This window comes from Gallus gallus, chromosome 3 (genome assembly GCF_016699485.2).
Source record: "Gallus gallus isolate bGalGal1 chromosome 3, bGalGal1.mat.broiler.GRCg7b, whole genome shotgun sequence".
NCBI classification, from domain to species: Eukaryota; Metazoa; Chordata; class Aves; order Galliformes; family Phasianidae; genus Gallus; species Gallus gallus.
This window is the reverse complement of record NC_052534.1, coordinates 12,482,252-12,502,890: the sequence shown is the minus strand read 5'-3', so window position 1 is coordinate 12,502,890 and position 20,639 is coordinate 12,482,252. Positions and strand designations below refer to the sequence as shown.

The 20,639-nt window shown below is 41.7% G+C and overlaps 1 protein-coding gene and 1 long non-coding RNA gene across 7 annotated transcripts in view; one reads left to right on the top strand and one right to left on the bottom strand.

Moving 5' to 3' along the window:
- SPTLC3 (serine palmitoyltransferase long chain base subunit 3) overlaps nucleotides 1-18,299 on the top strand; it is a 273,302-nt gene extending 255,003 nt beyond the window's left edge. For all 6 annotated transcript variants that reach the window (XM_046939520.1, XM_046939517.1, XM_040698202.2 and 3 more), the window contains 4 exons: nucleotides 939-1,065; nucleotides 12,989-13,124; nucleotides 13,979-14,108; nucleotides 16,506-18,299. In XM_046939520.1, the coding sequence (XP_046795476.1) occupies nucleotides 939-1,065; nucleotides 12,989-13,124; nucleotides 13,979-14,108; nucleotides 16,506-16,619 (507 nt within the window). In that variant the 3' untranslated portion in view covers nucleotides 16,620-18,299. The remainder of the gene's footprint in view (nucleotides 1-938; nucleotides 1,066-12,988; nucleotides 13,125-13,978; nucleotides 14,109-16,505) is intronic.
- Nucleotides 9,730-20,639, bottom strand: part of LOC107052858 — a 97,376-nt gene continuing 86,466 nt past the window's right edge. Inside the window, exon 5 of the long non-coding RNA XR_005858754.1 lies at nucleotides 9,730-10,003. This is a non-coding gene — a long non-coding RNA (uncharacterized LOC107052858). The remainder of the gene's footprint in view (nucleotides 10,004-20,639) is intronic.

Genomic DNA, 20,639 nt, shown 5'->3' with positions numbered 1-20,639 from the left:
GTAAGAGCACAGAAGCTTTCTCAGTTACTTGGTTAAACCCATAGGATTACATTTGCAGTGTAGCAATGCAGCAATGTACAATCATATATAAAGTTAAGTAAATCTTTTTTCTTAGCATTGGAGTTTCAGCATAGACTTTTGCAACTTTTATGGCAATAATTTGCATCAGTATCTTTATTTTCTGGAGGCATTTTTTTTAATCAAAGCATGGTTTCAAGCAGGCACCATCCCTTTCTCACTACCATGCATTTAGCTTTTAGAGCAATAACAGTTACTCAGCAATGTACGCTATGAAACGTGCACTGTTGTAGCAGTGATAGTCTTAATCAAGTTCTGAATTCCTACTTTATCCCTGCATTCAGGAGTTACTGATGCTTTAAACATGCCTACAGCACAGCAGTGCTTTTGCTAGGATCATGGTTTGTGCTCCTAGTTATGCAGGGAAATGTTAAAGCAGCTCTACAGACTGTAACATGACCGGACCTGTCACACTAATAGGAAGTTTATGTTGTAAGAAATGTGTATGCTAATAGCCAAAGACAGATTCCAGTAGGGCTACTTTTCCTGTGTTAGGTCGTGTACCTGGGAAACTGTGCTGTTGGTCATGTAGGTCTTATTTCATTCCCATTCACCGATGGACTGAACAGTATTTTAAAAGCAGCTCTTCATTGGCCTTTAAATGATTTTGGCTTCTTTATAATAAGTCTTAGTGCATACACATTGTTTTATTTCAGCTGTAATTGCCTCACTTAAATTGCAAAGTGCTTGCACTTGCCTAATGTTTCTTCGGGCTGTGTATTAAATGAGAGCAGCCAAGAAAGTAAACAGCTGGCGAAACCACCTCTTTTTTTGCTTGTTCTCACTCTGTGTTAGTTAAGAGGGAGATCTGATGTTCAGGCACTTCCAAGTTCATTCATGCTTTGTTTCCCTTGTCTAAGGGCCTCGTGGACTTTTTACGAACTCACTCTCACAGTGCTGTGTACGCCACATCCATGTGCCCACCTGTGGCAGAGCAAATCATAAGAGCGATGAAGTGTCTCATGGGGTTAGATGGAACAACGCAAGGTAAGCCACCCTCTTTAGCCTGTCCGTTATTTCAGTTACATCTACTGTGTACGGGTGCACACAGAATGTCACCCAGAGGGAAACTGAGAAGGTCATGCAATACAAAGGGCATCATTTTTACTGTACAATTAATATCTAGATTATCATCTTTCTAGGCACAATCAGCTATACTACTTTCTCCACGCTCATTTACATGCAGCAGAGATGGAAATATTCCTGAATTCTGACTCCAGTCTACCACCTATAGGCACCAGCTTTGCAGTGACAAATAGAAGAAGTACATAAATTGCCCTTTGAGTAGGTTGTTTGACTTTGCAGTAGGTGTTTGGAAGAGCTTGCCTCCATCAGTGCTGCCACTTCAGCTTCTATATCAGTATGAAGTTTCAAAATGGCAAGCATCTCGAGTATGGCACAAAAGTTCCACATGAGTGTGTTGGATGTTAAATTGTGGATGAGATGATGATTATAGTAGCTCCCACCTTACAACAGAATTGGATATGGTGTCCTCAAACTAGTTTTGAAATGTTTTGTCCACCTCTACTCCATGCCTCTCTCCTGTCCCCACCCCCCAAAAAAACATGTAGATGGCATCCTTACAAAATACTGTGTTTATATATATATTTGCTGAAGTTGCAGATGCAGTTACATTCCAGCCTTCTGTGTAACATGCTTTCTGTGCAGCACACAACAGAGCAATACTGTGATATATCTGCTACTATTGCAAAATGATTTTGATATGTAATCAATGTCCTTACATTAGTTCATACCTCAGAGAAAAGCTGGTGGTTTTTGAATTTGTATAGTCTTTGTCAGTAATACCTGAGTATCACATCATTGCGTAACATGCAGATGCAGATAAGACTGCTGTGAATTGCAGTATGTTTTATATTGCCCAGCAGCACTGTGCTGTTTTCTCTTACCGAACACAGGACTAACAGCAATGCTGTATTAGCCCTCCATGGTAGGTTTGACTGGGGGTAAAGTGAGGTTGGAAAGGAAGAAAGGTATGTAAGGAGATGTAAGATAACACCACACTGCTCTGCGTTATTCTGCTGCAGTGACCTAGAAGTTGGTTTCCAGCCATAACAGACATGAGACTATTGAGATGTTTATCACAGCCCTTCAGTGAGGCCAGAGTTTACAAGGCCTCAATGAATGAGAGAAGGGACACAGAATCCAGTCTCAGTGCCAAATTCTGCTGAGTCCAGTAACAAAGTGCAGCAAAATTCCAGTGCAGTGTGTAGTCAATGAGGAAATGATGCTTTTGCCATTTTGACAGAGAAGGCAAGTTGGAAACTGTAGTTACCCTCCTCAAGTGGAAAGGTCAGGGCGATGTATGCTGATGTCTACATCCTGTTCCTTGTAAGAGACCAGCTCTGACAAGTCTCTTCTACCTTGGGAATTGTGTGCAGCCCATCCTGCTGTGCCCTGGACTGGATGTAGGCAATGCTGCCATCAGAGGGCGGCCTTACACTGAGCCTTTCTGAGAGTGCCATACTCGGGGCTCTCCTAGGTTCTGCATGTGAGATATTAAACACACAGAGCACTTCCAAACCTCCAAAGCCTCTTACAAGTGACCTTCAGCTAGCGTGGTTCTGCATGCAGCCCAGTGCAGGCTAATAGAAGAACGTGGTTCAAGACAGAGCCTTTTAATGTATGCATGTCAGGCTGTCTTAGGACTGAAGAGTTTGCAATATCTTCTGTTTCACAAACGGTGTTCTTTAATGACGTGGTGCTTGTAATTGTGCACAAAGTGCTTATTAAGCATCCTGCAGATACCTTAATAAATAAATTAGTGTTCTGTAACTTCTTTAAAATTTGTCTTGTAATGAGAAATGCAAATAAATAGAAGAACAAATGAGCAAACAAATGTCATAGTGTAGAGTATTGTACAAAGGCTAGCAAACTGACTGTGATGCGTAAAAACACTTCTTGCCCTTCTGAGCCAGACTCATTATTTTAGTCTGCTGCGTTTTCTTTCATGTGGGCCTTCCTTCATTAGGCTGTTTTCTGGACTACCAAAAAGAACACCAAAATACGGGAAGAGCTGTTGTGCTGGCCCTCACTATGATGCTGCTTAGGCGTACAGAGAGAGGAATATGGTGACTCAGAAAGGAGAGGAAGAGAGAAAGCTCTGTCTCTTCTAGATAGTTTTGTTTCCAAGGACAACAGTGAATAAGTTACCTTGGTCTGCTGCCACAGAGAATGGTAAACCTTGGGTGTGAGCTGTCCTTGTAGGAGCATAAGCCATGTAGCAGAGACACAGGGCAGAGAAGTTTCAAGTGATAATGGTCCCTCTGTAGAACTGAGATCCCATGGGTTTTCTCTGAAAGCCTGATGAATTGGAAAGGGGAGTTTATTTTGCAGTTTATTTCAAATAGCATTCCCTCCCCAAGGAGAACAGGGAATCTTTTCTAAGGACATCTGCTTTGGTGGCTTGTCCTCCAGGGGGCGTTTCTGTAGGGTAAGGAGCCTTGCAGAAAATACTGCAAATATTCTGGAAAGTAATGGAACTATATTTTGCTAGAAAGTTCTATGTTAACTAGAAAGTGCTTCCTGAGATGAGTTTGAAATAATAGGGTGACAGATGTGTTAATCTGGCTTGTTGTGAACTTCATGATTAACACTTCAGTAGGTTAATAGAAAACTGGGGGAAGAAGGATTGATTTGATCATTTAAATTGCTGCTCTGAAAATACTTTATTCTGTATTTTTTGCATTTCAGTTTTCTCTTCTTTTCCTAGATATTGTGCTTGTATGTTTTCTTCCATGTCTTGCCAGTTATTCTCCACAGTTCTGTTAAGCAGCTGATATACAAAAGAGTAGGGTAGTTGAAATTATACAGTGAATAATACCAGAGGCCAGAAATGCAGTAATACTCTTTGTGTTTTATCCTGGTTTGTATCCAAATGATTGATCTCCCCATATTTTCTTCTTTATTCTCAGTTATTAGAAATATGTTTGATTGGAAGATCAATCATAGAATCATAGAATGGCTTGAGTGGGAAGGGACCTCAAGGATCAATCAAATTTCCACCCCTCTGGCACAGGCAGGGTTGCCAGCCACTAGATCAAGTACTCCATCAGGTTATGATGTCATAATAATGTCATAATAATTATCATGACTAATGTCATGATAATGTGATGTCTGTATCCTGCAATTTGATCTTAAGCTCAGTAGAAGAGATTGGGAGCATAGTGCAAAGATCAGAGCCAGCTATTATGGTTATATTCTTTTGCCATTTTTTCTGCTGTGCCTTGAGAGAACAAAGAGCAAGAAATGTTGAATTAGGAGAAGGCAGTAATTCCCTTAAAGTTGATGAGTACTGTTATTTCTGCCTGGCAAAGAGAGGTAGACTGGGATCACTGTGACAGAGTCCTTTGTTTCTTGAGTGACTTTTATCAGAAGAGAGAATGACAACAAAAATTGCAAAGGTATTTCCTTTTTCACGTAAAATCATATTTTTAGTAGAAGTGCAAGTCCTGGCATTTTTCATTGTCGTGCTTTACAGGACTTTGAAAATCAACAACAGAACAGGGCACATTTATTCTTGGTAGTGTAACATCATAGATACTATCATAGTTCCTACAGTAGAGTTGTTTGAAAGTATATGAACTTGTGGCGGCTGTGTTTCCTTGAGTGATGTCATAAGGCAGCAAGTTCCATAGTTCAGCTCATGCAGTCTATAAAAAACTCATCCTTCTTCAAACTTTCTGACCTTTTCATCTCAAATGTGTCTCTCCTTATTTATTAGAAGATATGGGAAGCATATTTCCCTTGGCGTTTACTCTTTATAATTTGTAGTATAAATATTCTCTATACATTCTCCTTGTGGTTTCTCATTACGCCACTGGAGATACCTCAGGAAACTGAGCAGCTGCCTTAGTGGTTTTAGCCCTACGATGAGATTGTTGTTGACTCAGAGAGCTTGGACCTATGCAAATGTTCATGTGCACGCACTTATTTGCAACACAGCTCCTCCAGCTGTGACCTTGGACTCTTTTTTCCTCTTCTGCCTGAAAATACCGAAAGCATATTTTTACACTTAAATTTGATCGGTAAAGAATACGACCTCTAATCAGACAGAATTGGGATTGCTGGGAAATGTAAAGCAGTGTTCTTAATTGCTAAATAAATTATAGCAGTATAAAAACCAAATTGTAGCATTTCCAAAGGCATTGTTTTTCTGTGTCATGCATGGCGTACAGAAATTCATCAACAGCAATGGGCACTTTCAAATGTTTTTATGGGACACTTAAAGTTATATCCTTAGGTATCTACAAGTCTTCATTAGAAGGTAATTCCTGACGTTTAGACAGAAAGTGCTTCTTTAAAATGTAACGTACTTTGCAGTTTGTGATGATTGGTTTGTCTTCTTGCAACTACTTGTTTTTATTTCTGTTTGTAGCAGATCATGAGTTCTTGCATCTGAGTGCATTCAGATTGAAAAGAAGCTGCAGAATGCTGTTTACTGTTCTGGCTTGGCATTAAGAGGATCTGGTTTTAAAAGGTTCCTTTTTAAGACATTTCCATCTGCCTTAGATTTTTGCATAACTGGAGGACCAGCTTCTTAAACATCTCAGTTTCCAACATTTTCCACTGCTATCAGAGCTCGGCAACCTTTTGAGAACATCATCTTTGCCTTAGTTTCACACCATGATAACCTGGCATAAGCTAGCACTGAGAAGGGCAGCCTGGAACTCCTTTCAGCCTTTCTCCCTATTCCTAGCCCCTTACTCGTGCCCCATTTCCTTACACCAGCACCAGTGTTCGTGCAGCCATGCAGTGAACTGAGTCAGGGAATTGATCTAGCTGCAAAATAACTGAAGTCCCCACAAATGGTTAGCCTACAGCCAAATGGTTCCCCGAGCCAGTCTGCCATATGGCTGTGTGAATCTTAGTGCCAGGACTTCAGCAGCTGAAGCCAAGGGGAACGATCCTGTTTTCAGCAAAGTAAATCTGTGCCAGACTCAACTGATCATGAAACTATTTTGTAAGCTGTAATACTGCAGGCTATGCAGTGACAGACCCCTTGAACCTGCTGGAAACAGCTTGCAGAAACAGGCAGACAAAAAGAAACATATAGGTTTTTACTGTTCCCTCTCAAATTCGCCCCTGCTTCGTTCTGAGATGATTGCTTCTCTTGGGTCCCCATCAAGCAGAATACTTGAACCCTGCTTTAATTTTAAGTACGTTAATATTCCCAATAAGTATGTGCCTACAGTTAGAGCTCTGAAGCAAATCTAGTCCCTGTTTGCACAGCATTGGCTCTGTGACTAGTGGAGAGTGACAGTGAAGATGCTAATGTTGATAATACATTGTTATGATTGTTATTTATCTAAGCTAAACATTACAGATGTTCTCTCAGCAGTGGATGATGAAACAACTAAATTCTGCTCTTTACTCAGAGTGGGACATGCTGTTCCAGCGGAGCCACTTGCTGTGTGATCACCTTCTACAGGAGGCCAAGTGTATCCAGGGACAGTCCATTGATATGAACAAGAAGGGAATTTGGAATAGTAGTATTTACAGTGGGCCTTGCAAGAGCTCTGAGGATTGATCAAATCCTGCCTCTTTGGAAGCATTTTTTCCATTGTCAAAGTTAAATCGGTGCCAGGTCCTTTACCATACCCTTCCCATGGATAGGTCTCACTGTGTTCACAACCAAGCGTTAACTGCAAGCAAAGGAGGGATATGACGAGCCCGTGAGCTTCTCTGCACACGCCAGTGTGCAATCTATTGGATGATTTGCAGCCTGCCCCCAGCAGAGAAAGCCATGCTTTGCCAGGGACAGCGGGACACAACTGCTTTTTAAGGCTCTCTCTGCTGCTGAGACCGAGCACGAGGAGCCTTCCTCCATTCCAGATGCTGCTTGCCCAAGTAGTCCAGCACTGTTTTCAGCCAGAGGAGCATGAAGGAGAGAAGCGCCTTTTCTGACTGAGTTTAGGTGTGATAAAGAGGGGCGCATGGAGCACTGGCTGGCTTTTAGCTGAGAGGCTGATGTGCTTTGAGATTAACCACCTGTGCTGGGAGTAAATAAGGCTCAGACGAGGCTGGCTGCTCTGTCCCTGTTTTTGTGGGGGACACTGAATGCTGACATTGGATATCTGGATGTAGATAAGGTGCTGGGTAGGTATAGTTGACTCCTTTGAGAAATAAGGTAAAAATGACGGTATTTGTACAATCTCTCCTCTGTCTGCTTCAACCGATGTTGCCGCTTTTTCTTCCTGTAGTCTGCTCTGGAAAGTGTTTTGCAGCAGTTCACAGTTAAAATTGGACCAACTAAGTCAGTCCTTAAGGGCTTATTTAGCAGTTGAATTAAGTTGAAATTGCTAGGTTTATAGTTCACATAAGACTGGAGGAGAAAATGTCTTCACTTCTCTCCAATTCATAGCAAAGTTATTTTTTATAAAGATTTTTTTATCTGAGAACATATTTCCTTTAGGCACCCCAGTTTTATAGCGTTCTATTGGTGATTTAATGCACATGGAGGTACATGTGTGTTACTCTTATAATGGAACCAGAGGGGAAAAAAAATGTGTCCATCTGCAACAGTTTAGTGGGGAAGAGCTATTGTTTTCCAAATTTTTTTTTCAGCCTATGCAAGTTTGGTTTCTTACTATCTAGTTAGTCAAGAAGGGCAGGGAGTCGAGTTCTGCATCCAAGGAGCGCAGATTGAAGAGACACACTGACATTGGTATGTGAAAGTTTGATTGTGTGACTAATTATATAGGAATACCCAATGAACCAGCAGCTGGAGGAGGTTAAAGCAGGTGGATTTGCATCCTGAAGAGTCCACCGCGTGCCAAAAAAGAGTACAATGTGGGATTACCTTCTTTGGAGTGATTTCAGGAAGAAATAGCTCTCCTTCAATTAAAATACACCTGAGATCTGGATAGGAAAGGTTACAGGTTGCTTATTCCTGTTTTCAATATACTGAGTCAGACTTTCCAAGGTTGGAAGCCTACAGGAAGAGTTCAAAGGTAGCCTGTTTGTGCAAGAACTGAACGCAGCCAGCTTCTCCCTTATTAAAACCTTGCAGGATGAAAAAGCAGATGTCTCTGGAAGTGGAAAGCAAGCTTTTGTTTCAAAGAGCTGATAGTTTTACTACCTCTTCTGCCGCCAGGATAAGGTCCTCAGCTGGCATAAGTAGCACAGCTCTGCTGAAGCGCATGGAACTGTGCCGGGTAACCCGCCTGCAATCAGGCCCTCAGGCCGGTAGTCAGGATGCCTTCCTGCTGTCAGACTGCAGAGCTGCTCCGCACCGCAGGCAGGTCTGTAGCCTAGCCCAGCGTGCCACTGAGTGTCCACTGCTTCCGCTGCTCCACGTGGCTCTCTTAAAAAGTCTGTTGCTTCAAAGGAATCATGAGCAGGCCATCTATCTTTTATCGTTCCCTTCTCTCCTGCTTTCTCTTGGTTGTTGTTGGTTTTTGTCCTAAACTAAACCATATTAATTGTGAGCTATAATGCCTTCGGAAAGCTTACGGAGATTAATGAGCTAAAGCTGGCAATACGCAATAATGCATGTCAAATAAAAATACCACCATTTTTCCCAGAATCTCCAACACCTTGGAATCTTGAGATAAATATTTTAAAGCAGTGTAATAAATGTAACCTCTGAATGTACCAGCAGTAGGTGTACTGTACAAGTAAATAATCCAGTACTTCAGTACAATCCCAGTAACCTGTCTATGTATCTCTGTAAGTTCCAGGCAATACGAAGACAATTTGCGAAGCTTAAAAGTCAGTTTTCCCTCCTTATGTCCCTTTTAAATTCAGCTAAAAAGAACATGTGGAGCTCTTAATAAAGTCATGCTCAACCATAGCTGAAAACTTGGGAGCATTAGTGGGCTTCATTTCCATTAGCAAAGGGTCGGTTTTCCTTGTCCAGGCTTTCTGTTCTCTTTGAACATGTGCTGTGTTGTAGTTCACTTGTTTTAGGGAGTATAACGACCTGAGTATCCTCCAAGCTGTGCTGTAGACTATTTGCATAGGCTGTGGAGGCTGTAAATCCTCAAGAATTTTTAAAACTAAGAAGTTCTGAACAAATATATTTGCTGAGGCTCTGATCGTGTCGTTAGTGCTGTAAAGGCAAATTCTTGCCCTCAAAAAGATGCAGTTGTATCCTTTTAGTTCTGACTCTGCAGATTTTTGCTCATGAAAGGAGGTGGTTAGCAAGACTAAAAGATGCAAGATCACAGCCTCAAGAATCAAAGAAAATAGTTCTTAAATAAAGTGCCTGTGATTAAACATACCACAGTGAGATTTGGACTAAGATCTAATCCTAAACTGAATTCCATCACTTCTATGCTGATTTAATCTGCAGTGTGGGGGGGGAAATTGGGCCAGTGAAACCAAAATAAACATTTTGCTCAGATCTGCCTTCATTATCTGACTCTGGAGGGTCCCATATAGGACAGGAAAAAGCGCTGAAATACAGTTGAAAACTAAGGGTTTTATTGCTCTTATCAGGACAGCGCGTAAGATGGCTGTTTATATGCTGTGTGTATGTGGTCTTTGACCACAGAACTTCACACGAGAAAGGAAAGTGTTGACACTTGGTAAAGACGTAGGTTCCTCTCAGCCACCCACCCACCAGTGTGTGTAGCAATCGTCTCCTAATGTGCTTTTTTCCCCCTCCAGATATATGCGAATGCTCTGATCTTTTATTAGGCTCTTTAATGCATCTCTGCAAGTGACATTACTATTTTGAGATATTTCTAAAACGCTGAAGTGGTTCTTTTGCATCAGCATTGGCTTTCTTCAAATGAGTTCCACGGGGATTTTCAAAAGGGTACCCATCCCATCACCAGCTGTTCGAGGACATGGATTTAGCAGGGTAGAATTGCAAAAGGAGGTGTTTGACACTTAGGGGTTGCCAGAAAACACTCTTTCGGCTGTTGTGTATCTTTTGCTTCGGAGTCGAAGTTCTTGGTGCCTAAAAGAAAGAGAAGCGAAATGATCAACTGGCATATGGTTTGATAAATACCGAAGGGCCTGGAATCTTGCGTGGCTGACACTTTGTTTCCAGCTTTGTGGTAAACAGCTGAATAGAGAGGAGAAGGCAGCAAGTATTAAGCTGCATCCGCCAAGAACATCTGCATTTATGAAAACTTTCCCTAATTGAAAATGTAGTAGTTTCAAACGCTGAGCATTTGGAAACTAGCTTAGGGGCGCTAAGACAGCGAGCAGCGGCTGTGAGCCCCCAGTTCAGGTCATTCCCCCACCCACATCCCTGTAAAGTGGGCACACAGGAGACGTTAATAAAGTCTTAATGAAAAGGTTCTGTCTTCAGACTCCAGCCACGTTGTCCTGAAGTTCTTCTTTCAGCCCCTTTCCTTTGTCACCTCCCCTGCCTCCATCTCTCCTCCCCACTATTTCCTCCTGGTTCTTTGAGATCTACTACACCAGAAATATTTTTGGAAATACCACAGACTATTGTTTTTATTAGTGACTGGAAAGCTTTGTAGTAGGATGCTTTTGTGTTCCATTTGTTTTCTTTTCTCTGGCACAGCTGTTTTTGTTTTAGCAGCGTTGGAGAGATGGTTAAACTATTTGTGGCCTTTCCTAACCCAGCAGATCTCTTCCACCAAACGCTTTCAGCTGAATGACTGAAACTGTAACTAACAGGTTGTCTGTGTGGGCAGTTCGTGCATAAAGTTACATATTCACTGGTTTTATGAGATCTTTTAATTTGTTCAGCAAGTCCCACTTTCCCTATAAATTTTCCAGCCAGAACATTGACAGAACCTTCACTCGGGAAGATACAGAACAGATGAAGCAGTAGATCTTGTTCAGACCTGCGCGCACTCGGAAATGATTAGTGGAGAAGAGGTTTGTGTAGGTATAGTGATCCCCACTTCAGCCAGGAGGGGAGAGGAAGAAAAGGCACAGCAGGTGCTGTAGCAGGAGGACATGTCTGCCAAAGGTGGTGTGCAGCAGGTGGAAGTGCCTGAGTGGCTGCTGCCATTACAGGGAGTGAGATGGGACATCAGGAACCAGGCGCCCGGTCAGGGAATGGTGGCAGCAGAAAGCTGTAAATGAAGAATGAAGGAAACAAAAAGGAAAGTAAAATGAAAAAGTAAATGGGGAGTGAAAACAAAATACACCTGTGCAAAGGCAACATAAAAGCAAATGGAAAAAGAGCAAATGAATTGTACTGGGGACTTCGGTGCTTGTGCATGGTGAGGTGATCTAAGCAATACTGGAAGTATGGGCTGGTGAACAGGAAACAAAAAATAAAGTAGCTCAGATGTTGTCCAGCTAAATCCTATTCTTACCACATGTTCCTAGCACATTGTCTATTGTGGACATGACCGCCTGCACATTGCCAGTGGTTGGAGAATCGATCTGCGTGGCAGTGCTGTGGCAGTTTTCTTTCTGGCAACGTCAGGCGGATGGAGGACCTGGCTTGATTCATTGTGTGACTGGGAGAGCCCAGGGCCGGTGCTGGGGAACAGTGGGAAGCAGCAGCGTGTGGGTATGGGTTAGGGGGCACCATCCCTGTCAGCACTGTACAGCATTAGAAGTGCAGCACATGGATCAGCTCACTGATGACATATAATGTGGGTAGAGCGGGGAAAGGGCATTCTCTAGCCCCTGCCTACAGTAATGATGAGTGTGGCTCTCCCCTTTTGTATGCAGTGGGTAGGGAGGCAACTGTGCTTGTCGGAGTTTGCTTTCTCACTGACACTGCAAAAGAAAGCTGAGCTGACTTTTCAAGCGCACTTTCTCTGCTGTTTTGGGGGTTGGTTTTTTTGGTTTTTTTTTTTTTTTTCCATTTAAAATAATTGTTTTCGACTCTTCTGTCTGTTCTGCTGGGGGACATATCTGTGGATTGGTGACTGAATGAGGACAATGAAGGAACCAAAAATTGTGTCTGCAATGTTTGAAAAACTACAGTCGTGCAGTGTGCTGGAACACAGCGCAGCAGTGGCTCAAATCCCCAGGAACCAGGGCAAGTCTGCATAGTGTCTGCAGCAGGACCTATGGTGCATGTTACAGGACATGACTGATGGGAATACAGTAGTTCAAAGAGCTATCAAAGATTAGGCAACGCAAGATTCAAGACAGCATATTTTGGATCAATTAGAATTACTTATAGAATCAGATTTATTGCCACAGAAGTAAAGCTTCTCATTGGTTAACAGTTGTCCTTACTGCAGCAATATATACGGTCACAACTGGATATAATTCCGTAACTCTGAAAATTTACTCTGTAAATGCTTGCGTGTAGCTGAGTGTTGTCCTGTGAATGTGAGAGTTTGAGTTGTTTGATGTGACAAAACGTATGGAAGGGATGGTCAGGTTGGGTCTCTGGGATCTTTGGAAAGAATAGGGAAGCATCTCGTGGGATTGCCATATTTTCCATCTGAGCATTCCCCATTTACTTTGCAAAAGAAGGGGAGCGCAAGTTATCTTCGAGCTTACCGTAGGCTGAGTAAGATAACTGCCTAAGATATGAGGAGTCTTGTAAAATGCATTTAGTGAGAAAATATATGAACATATTGACGTATCTATTGAGATCTGTTGTTTCTCCTTACTATGAATTGTGTTGAGAAAGAATTACCCTATCTATAATGCCCTGTACCTGTAATGACGAATAGCTTCTTCTCTATGTGTGTATGTCATTCAGCAGACTTTACTCAATGCAATACTGTAAAGGGAATTATTCATGTCTCTATCCACAGAAGATATGAAACAAGACTTTCTGCCAGTGGGAATGCACCTTGCAAGCACAAAAATATCGTCTGTCCTACAGTGCCATAATAATCCATATAGCCGTGTTTTACTCATTCCATGCTTTTTATTCTGAATGAAGCAGCGATGTGTATTTCTCAGTTGAACTCTCTGAATTGTTACCTACAGCTGTTTCCAGCCCATTACCTTTGCACTGACGGTTCTCCCAACTGACACATTTCAGGGCTCCAGAGAGTGCGTCAGCTAGGGAAAAACACGAGGTACTTCAGAAGAAGACTGCACGAAATGGGCTTCATCATCTATGGCAATGATGATTCTCCTGTGGTCCCATTACTCCTTTATATGCCTGGTAAGATAGGGTAAGTACTGAAAACACTTCATAAGCAAAACCAACACCATTCAGCTTTGAAGGTTACTTGGCTATGAAAAATATAGTTGTTTTTGGTGGACGTTTCATAGGAGAAACAGCATCTGTTAGGTGATTTCATGGAATGACATTCCTGATAATATTTAGAACTTGGATTTTTTAACTAGTAATCCTTGAAAGGGATAAATAGTCTTCGATGTATGAGTTGGTTTTGATGGATTCTTGTTATCCCCGTCTGATATTTGAACAATCTTTGTGCAGAGAAGATGTTTTACCATTCAGTACCCATCGAGCAGCACTTATGCTGTGATACAGACATGACAAATATAGTGGTCAGTATGCAGGGAGATTTTACAGGTCACCTAGTGTGGCTGTGTGCTCTAGGTCTAGTACACACCTCGCAAAATGTTCCTGAAGAGACAGAGTAGTTGTAGGAGCAACTAAACCATCACAAAGTTTGTTTGATTCCTGTTGATGAAACAAGCTCCCAGACCTTCCAAAGGCCCGACTTCTTCAGTGCCTGGGGCTGCAAAGGCCCACACATTTTGATTTGCACTCAAAGCCTTTGATTGACATGAATGACTCAGTTTCACTCTACAATACTTCCTCTGCTGTCATATCACTAGTATTTGACACTCATTTGGTTTCTTGAGTTGTTAAACAGCAAACAGTTTGGTCCTACTGATAAAATTCTGGCTTTTATGGAACTCAGTGAGAATGTTACCACCCGCTTCAGTTGAAGTCAAGATTTTACCCGTTGTTTTATTACACTTGAATGTTTTCTCTTTGTGGTCAGTTTATTGGAGGTAATTTACTTTTGTTTTTTTTTTCTTCTTCCCTCCATAGGGCTTTTGCAAGACGCATGTTAGAAAAAAATATCGGGGTTGTTGTAGTTGGGTTTCCAGCTACTCCCATCACAGAGTCCAGGGCTCGGTTTTGTGTGTCAGCTGCACATACACGGGAGATGTTAGACACGGTAAGCACAGATGTCCTGCTGAAATTAACTTCACATGCCAAGGGGGCTGGGAGGAGCTGTGTCTCTGTTAGTTTGAATCTCAGTAATTCGTTTTTACATTTGTTTTTCTAGTCTTGTCATTTGATCTTTAAAGGCATTGTAGCTTTATATATTTTATTTTAAAATACAGATTATGAGACAGTTAACTTACTATGTTCTTCTGTTTCTAGTAGTGGCCAAATCTGTCACAACCAATGAAGGCGCACATGAAAAACATAGCAAGACAAAAAAGTTAACTGCTAGGTCAAAACTATCAGAGTAGGAAACCTGAACTGATGTGCAGTAATTGCAGATCAGTTTTTCCATGCCCTATATTCATTCTGTATTTCTACATGTTTCTTGAATTGCTGTAGTACAGGGGACAGCCTTGGGGGTACAGGTGGAAACTGCAAACCATATTTGGAATGGTTTAAACCCAGTAAGGTTTAATTGGTGCTGTCTGGCCTCCTTCAGCTTTGTAACTTTCTCTGACAGCAGAAAGACCATTAAGAATATGTTGAGACTTCCATCTTAAACCCCAATTCCAGCACAGTCAGGAACGTGTTAAAAAAAAAACAAACTCTTCGACATTTTCCATCTCCCCTTCTTACTGAAGGTCTTTTTGTCTTGGCTTGATATACATTCCTCATTCTCAGAATAAACCAACTTAGAGGCAGGCAGTGCTGAGGGTACATTTCAAGATTTCATTTTCTTCTCTTTGCATAAGTATGATGCTTAAAGGAAAAACAAACCACAAAACCAACCCTGCGAACACAGAAGGCATTTGAGTAGAAGATGCCACTTCTTCATGCAGGCAAACACCTGTGCCTGCAAAGAGCCCCTGACTCCTGTTTGCATCCTGAGATTCATATGGGCTTGAGGTGGGAGCTCTGCCTGGCTCACCAGCTCCTGTGCCAACGTAGGCCTCTCTCAAACAACACTGAGAAATCTGCTTTGCACGTGTGCAGTGCAAAATCCCTGCTGCTCTTAAAGGTGCAGTAATTATTAGCGGGGTATGATGTCATACAATCATATAGAGCAGGACATAGTTATGTACACGCCTTGGTCGCTGTCACCTTTTACTCTTTGGCTGTACAGATTTTGGCTTCCATAACTGGTAGCAAGCAAGGAGGTTGATCTGAAGATTAATCTTTTGTGGTTGCTGCTTTGCTTTGCTTCCTCACCACCCACCCCAAGTGTCAAGCCCATTACGTATGTAAGCCATCACTGCATGTTTGCTTCTCCTACCTGCACATCACCGCTTCCTGGTGCCAGTGACAGCCTGAAACATTCCCCAGCTATCGTTCTTGAACATACTGTGGTTTTGCCTTGGAAATTGGAGTCATTTCTGTACTATTTGTGGCATTCTTTAAATGTCCTTACATTATGGGGGAATGGAAATGCCCTGAGTTTAATTACACACAGACTGAAAGGTTTTCTCAGGGCAAATACTTTCTGAACATTCTTAAATCCAGTGTAATAACAGGTAACAAGCACAATGAAAACCTCCACCTCCCTCTGGCAGAACTTGCTTTGAGTCTTGGTCTGGAACTAAGAAAAGGAAAGATCCACATAAAGGGCGAGCTCTCAAAAATAACTTCCTTAATGATTTTGAAGCTGTCTTTCTGCGTAAGCCATTACTGAGATACTTCTCTCTATTCTTGTGCACATTTCAATGGCCTAACAGAAACAGGCTCGCAATCAGATTTGCTGTTTTCTTTGCCAAAAGGCTGGAAGTCCTTGAGTGTGGTTAAGATGCTGCAGGACGTTTAGCTGCATTTCTGTGATGTAGCGCTCCCTGGCTACTTTTTGAATCTGCTGAGAGCTGGGGACACAGCTCAGCAAATTGCAGTACAATCCTAATGCATTACTAATTCTCCCTGTCATACTACTACAAGAAAACAGTGGAATGCATTAGAAATACCTAAAACTGTTCAGGGTGTATACAGTGACTCTGATTAGCATTGTGTTCTGAGTCTCATCCAAGAAAGTCTTCAGGATTTCTATCTATTTCAGTCTTCAGGATCTCTATGGAAACATTGAAGTATTGCCTTACATGTGTCTTTTTCACAAGCAATCATAACTTTTTACCTGGATTATTGTTTGATCCGATGCTTCTAGAATGTCATCTTTTTAATCTGTGCTCGCGTTCTGACTGATTCAACATGATCTGCTGAAGGAGTCCATTCTCATGCATTTTTATGGATGCTGTTGTACATCAGTGGCTGAATATTCATTATGGGAAACTTAAAAGCAACATTTGCCCTTTATATTCTTTGTGTGATGGCTTTATGGCCTGTTCTTCTGCTGTAAATTTGAATACAGTCAATCTCCATATCTTTTCCCAAGAGAACTGACACAGTGTGATGGTTCTTACAGGTTTTGAATGCTCTGGATGAATTGGGTGATTTTCTACATCTGAAATATTCACGGTATTCCAAGTCATCTCATCCTGAACTGTATGAAGAAACTCGGTTTGAATTTGAAGATTAAGTTTTCCGCCCATGAAGAGAACATTATGATGCTATGAAAGGGGGGAAAACCCAAAAACCAAATATGAATGCATTTCTTCCCTTCTAAGGACAATTTTTGTTTCTCAGTTAATTGAAAGAAGGGAAAGCTTGGTTTTTGCATTTTATTGTATCAAATTTCTGTATTTAAGAGACTGAAATATTGATACAGATTTGCCTCCCAGGAGATCTGTTCTTCTTATGGTATTTTTATGCAGAATGACTGCATCCATTGATCATGTTGCTAGCGTACAGCTTTTGTTATGGCCCCTTTTTATGAAGAGGCTTCAGATAGTCCTAATTTTGACTGAAAGAATAAAGGTTAAAAAACAAATGGATCCAGTGTAGTATGGCAATATAACTGAGCTTCATCAGTGAAATTGAATTCTGTCTGCTGAAGAGCATAAATCGAGACATCGCTGTGGATTGCTACAGAGCAGAAAGTGACCTCTTCACTAATTTGCCCTATCGTGCCTTTTTCCGGGGACAAAAAAAAAGTTAGAAGGCAGCTAATGATGAGAACAAGAAAAGTTACCTCATCAGATATTTCTGACAACAGATTAAGGGAAAGGGGAATGTCTCCTCTCCTCCACAGACCCTTTCTCTGCCACTTCAATATACTGTAAGCCTCATATACAAAAGTTGGGGCTCAGAAATAAATAAATGCTTTTATTCTAATGCATTTGACCCACAGCCTTCCCCATCTTATCATGACGAGAGCTCCTCAGCAGGCTTGCTCCCTTTTCATGTAGCAGCAGTAAATAATTTTAATAACCATTTAACTTTCCCGTAAAAGCCTTGATCAAAACAGTCAGATACTCGCTGTTCACAAACTGCAGATGACATTTATGGGCCCATTCCTAAGTTTCCTGAACTACTTATGGGCTTAATAAATTCACTAACAAGTACAAAATGCCCAAGCTGTTAGTTGTACAGAATGTGACGTTCAGGATACCATGAGCAGTTCTCCCACCTGTTAAATTGAGAGCTCCGCCATTCCTAACTGTGCTAAGGTCACCCACTTCATAACATTTCTAGAAGTGTTCTTGTCTGGTTTATGCGTGTCAAGGGTTGTTTTGCTTGTCGAGCTGCAGGCTTTTTGAGTGGTTTATTTTTGAAATAATTGATTATGTCATCTGAGAGGAAGACGTCCTTGTTCTCCTTTCCGCTGCTCAAGTGACAAATGCTCAGAGACACTTGGAGGAAATGTTATAGTCTGCAGCTTCCCTGCAACGCCTTCAGCAGCAGAAGATCAGCCTCGTGTGGGCTGGGTAGTTGGAGGGAGATTGTAGCTTTTTCCCTTTTCTGTGGTGTTGAAAAGTGGTTCTGCAGCTTTAAGAATGAACTCCAAACCATTCCACACTATCAAATGTCATTGTAAATACATCAGATGAGAGATGTTTAGGTTTCTGTTGCACAGATGTACCACACTTTCATGTTCTCTTGAAAGCTGTGGTGTAAACTTAACCCACAGCTGCAATATTAGATTTAAGAACAGTACAATTAAATTGCGGAGTACCAATTACACTATATTACTCTCTGCTTGTTAAAGCTGCTTTCAGGATATAACAAGGCTGATTGGTTATGAGGGGCCACTTTTTGTTGGGTTTTTGTTGTTGTTGTCATGCAAGTTAATAAAAATCCAGTGGTGCTATAACTTTAAGAACTGATTACAACACATTCCGTGATATCAGATGTTGGCTTTAGGAAACATATATCACGGGCTGGGGTGGGACTAAGTGGTGTCATATGATTCTTAGCTCTGGTAGATGGACTTGAAAAGCATTGCAGAGGTCCAAGGGAGCTGCGTTTGTGGATAAGGGCAAATTCACTGTATAGATATTGAAATGCTCAGACACGGGACAGGGAGAAATTAGGAAAGGTGGACTTTGTCTTTAAGTCACCCGGTAATTTGTGATTTACAGCTTTGCTACATGCAGGGTGAGTGCGCTTACCGCAGAGGGGATGGGCTGAGAAATTTCCACAACCTGTTCCTCAAGGAAAAGTACTGAGCGTGATAGATTGCATTTTGATCTCCGTTGCCGAACATCTGCGGCCAGATCCTCAGTTGACTTCTGACCTTCCATCTTGGGGTGTCTGGCCGTAGTTTATATTTCAGCATTATTACACATGCTGTTGCAGGCAGCGTGCTATTTTCCTCAAAGAGAGGCCTGAGATTGATTAAGCTACAGAATGATCACTTTTTGTCCCCCTATAGGGGGATGTTTTCTGTCTAAGGCTGGATTCCTCCTGCCCTCAGAACATTACTCTCTCTCACATTAAGGAGACAGGACAGCTATTTTTCAGAGACTGTTGGTTGATTTATTATATGCTTTCTTCTGATTTCTTCCATCCCTTCCACATTAGAGCAAGTACAGGCTGACTATCCCTGGATTTGAGGAACGTTCTGGGAGAAATCCCTGCCCTGCTGGTGCAATAATACAGCCCCCAGGAACTCCAGACTCTTAGATTTTTCCCCATGAGGCTGAGTTATGGTCTGGCACTGGTTGTTCCGCCAGTGTAATTTCAGTGGAGATTTTCCAGATTTACATCAGTTTTAGTAGATTTAGAGCTGATCACCACTTGGAAGACCCTATTTTAGCTAGCTTAAGAAAAAACTGGTGGAGTATTTATTAGGGAATTAGCACATCTAGCATAAGGATCACATTTCCTGCAATATGCTCCATCTTCAAGCATGCATGTTCTTGGGAGATGTAGTTCTCTGTAATTGTTTTAGAGGGTTTTGAAAAACTATTTTCAATAAATAAAAACTGCTCAAGTCATCATATTTTAACCCAGCGGAAATGTAAGTATGCATACACCAACTTTTTGCTGGCAAACCACAATTCCAGCATCTTGTTATCTCACCTAAAATCTTGATTGGCCTTCATGCTAGGGGAAGACTCCAGTTGTCTGTTTGACAAAGCAGCTGAGTTGTTTGCTCTTTCCTGTACATTTATCCCACCTCATCTTTTAGAAAGCCTTCATTTCCTGAGCTTATCTTATTTGTCAAGGTGGTTCCCCCTACCCACTTCTCCCTCTTTACATTGTTCTTTCTTTTCTGCAAGTTTCCAGCCTCCAGGTCTCAGGGAAAGTACACTGGCAGCTGCTGAAGTGTGTTATCACTGGACTGCAGGCACTGCCTCTCTGCCTCATTTTCCTGGTATCCTCATCAGCTTCCACAGACCTTAATCATTCATTTTCACATAAAAGTTTCCTACTGCTGGTGCTAAGTTTCTCAGCTGCACCACATCTGAACTGTACAAGCTGCTGAGCCAAGAGTGGGTTTGACCTATTACTCATGCAGGTGTAGATCAGGTTAAACCTTGCTTTGAAGTCAATACCGTTAGTTTAAACCTGGAGCAACCATAAGAGGGACCTGTCAGTGTGAGGTGAGCTGCCTGCGTCTATTACTGATATGAACACTGATGTCTCCAGACTGTTTCACAGCTGTTGCTCTTCGCAGAGGGCCATGACATGCGATTCAATTTATTTAAGGTAGGATTTGAATTTTCTTTCCCTTTTTCTTCTTTTTTCCAAAACGTGTTTGCTTGAAGGAGCATTGCATATTTCCCTGTCTTGCTGAGACAGGGAAAAACAACAATGTAGGAAAAACAGCCTACATTAAAGGTGTTTTCTTTATGTATTTTCTAGCCTCCCTAGAAATGCAATAGCAATCATCTAATATATGATAATCTGCTTACTACCTGTGCTTGAAGTCTAATTGTTCTTCAAATTAAAACACAGATCAGGACCAGATTTTAAAGAAGCCACACTATAGGCTGAGAAATGGCAGATGCCATTCCAATATTGGTAACTGAACATTCCAGCCTCCAGGTATCTTCTAAGGAGCTCAGATCCTGATATTTCCCTCGTCAACTTACACATCCAATGTTGGTTGTGCTTGCTGCAGGCCAGTCACAAACTAATGAGACTCTCACTCTCTCCATTAGTAAAACGGAGATTCAGACCCATCAGGACAGTCCCAAAATGACCACACAAC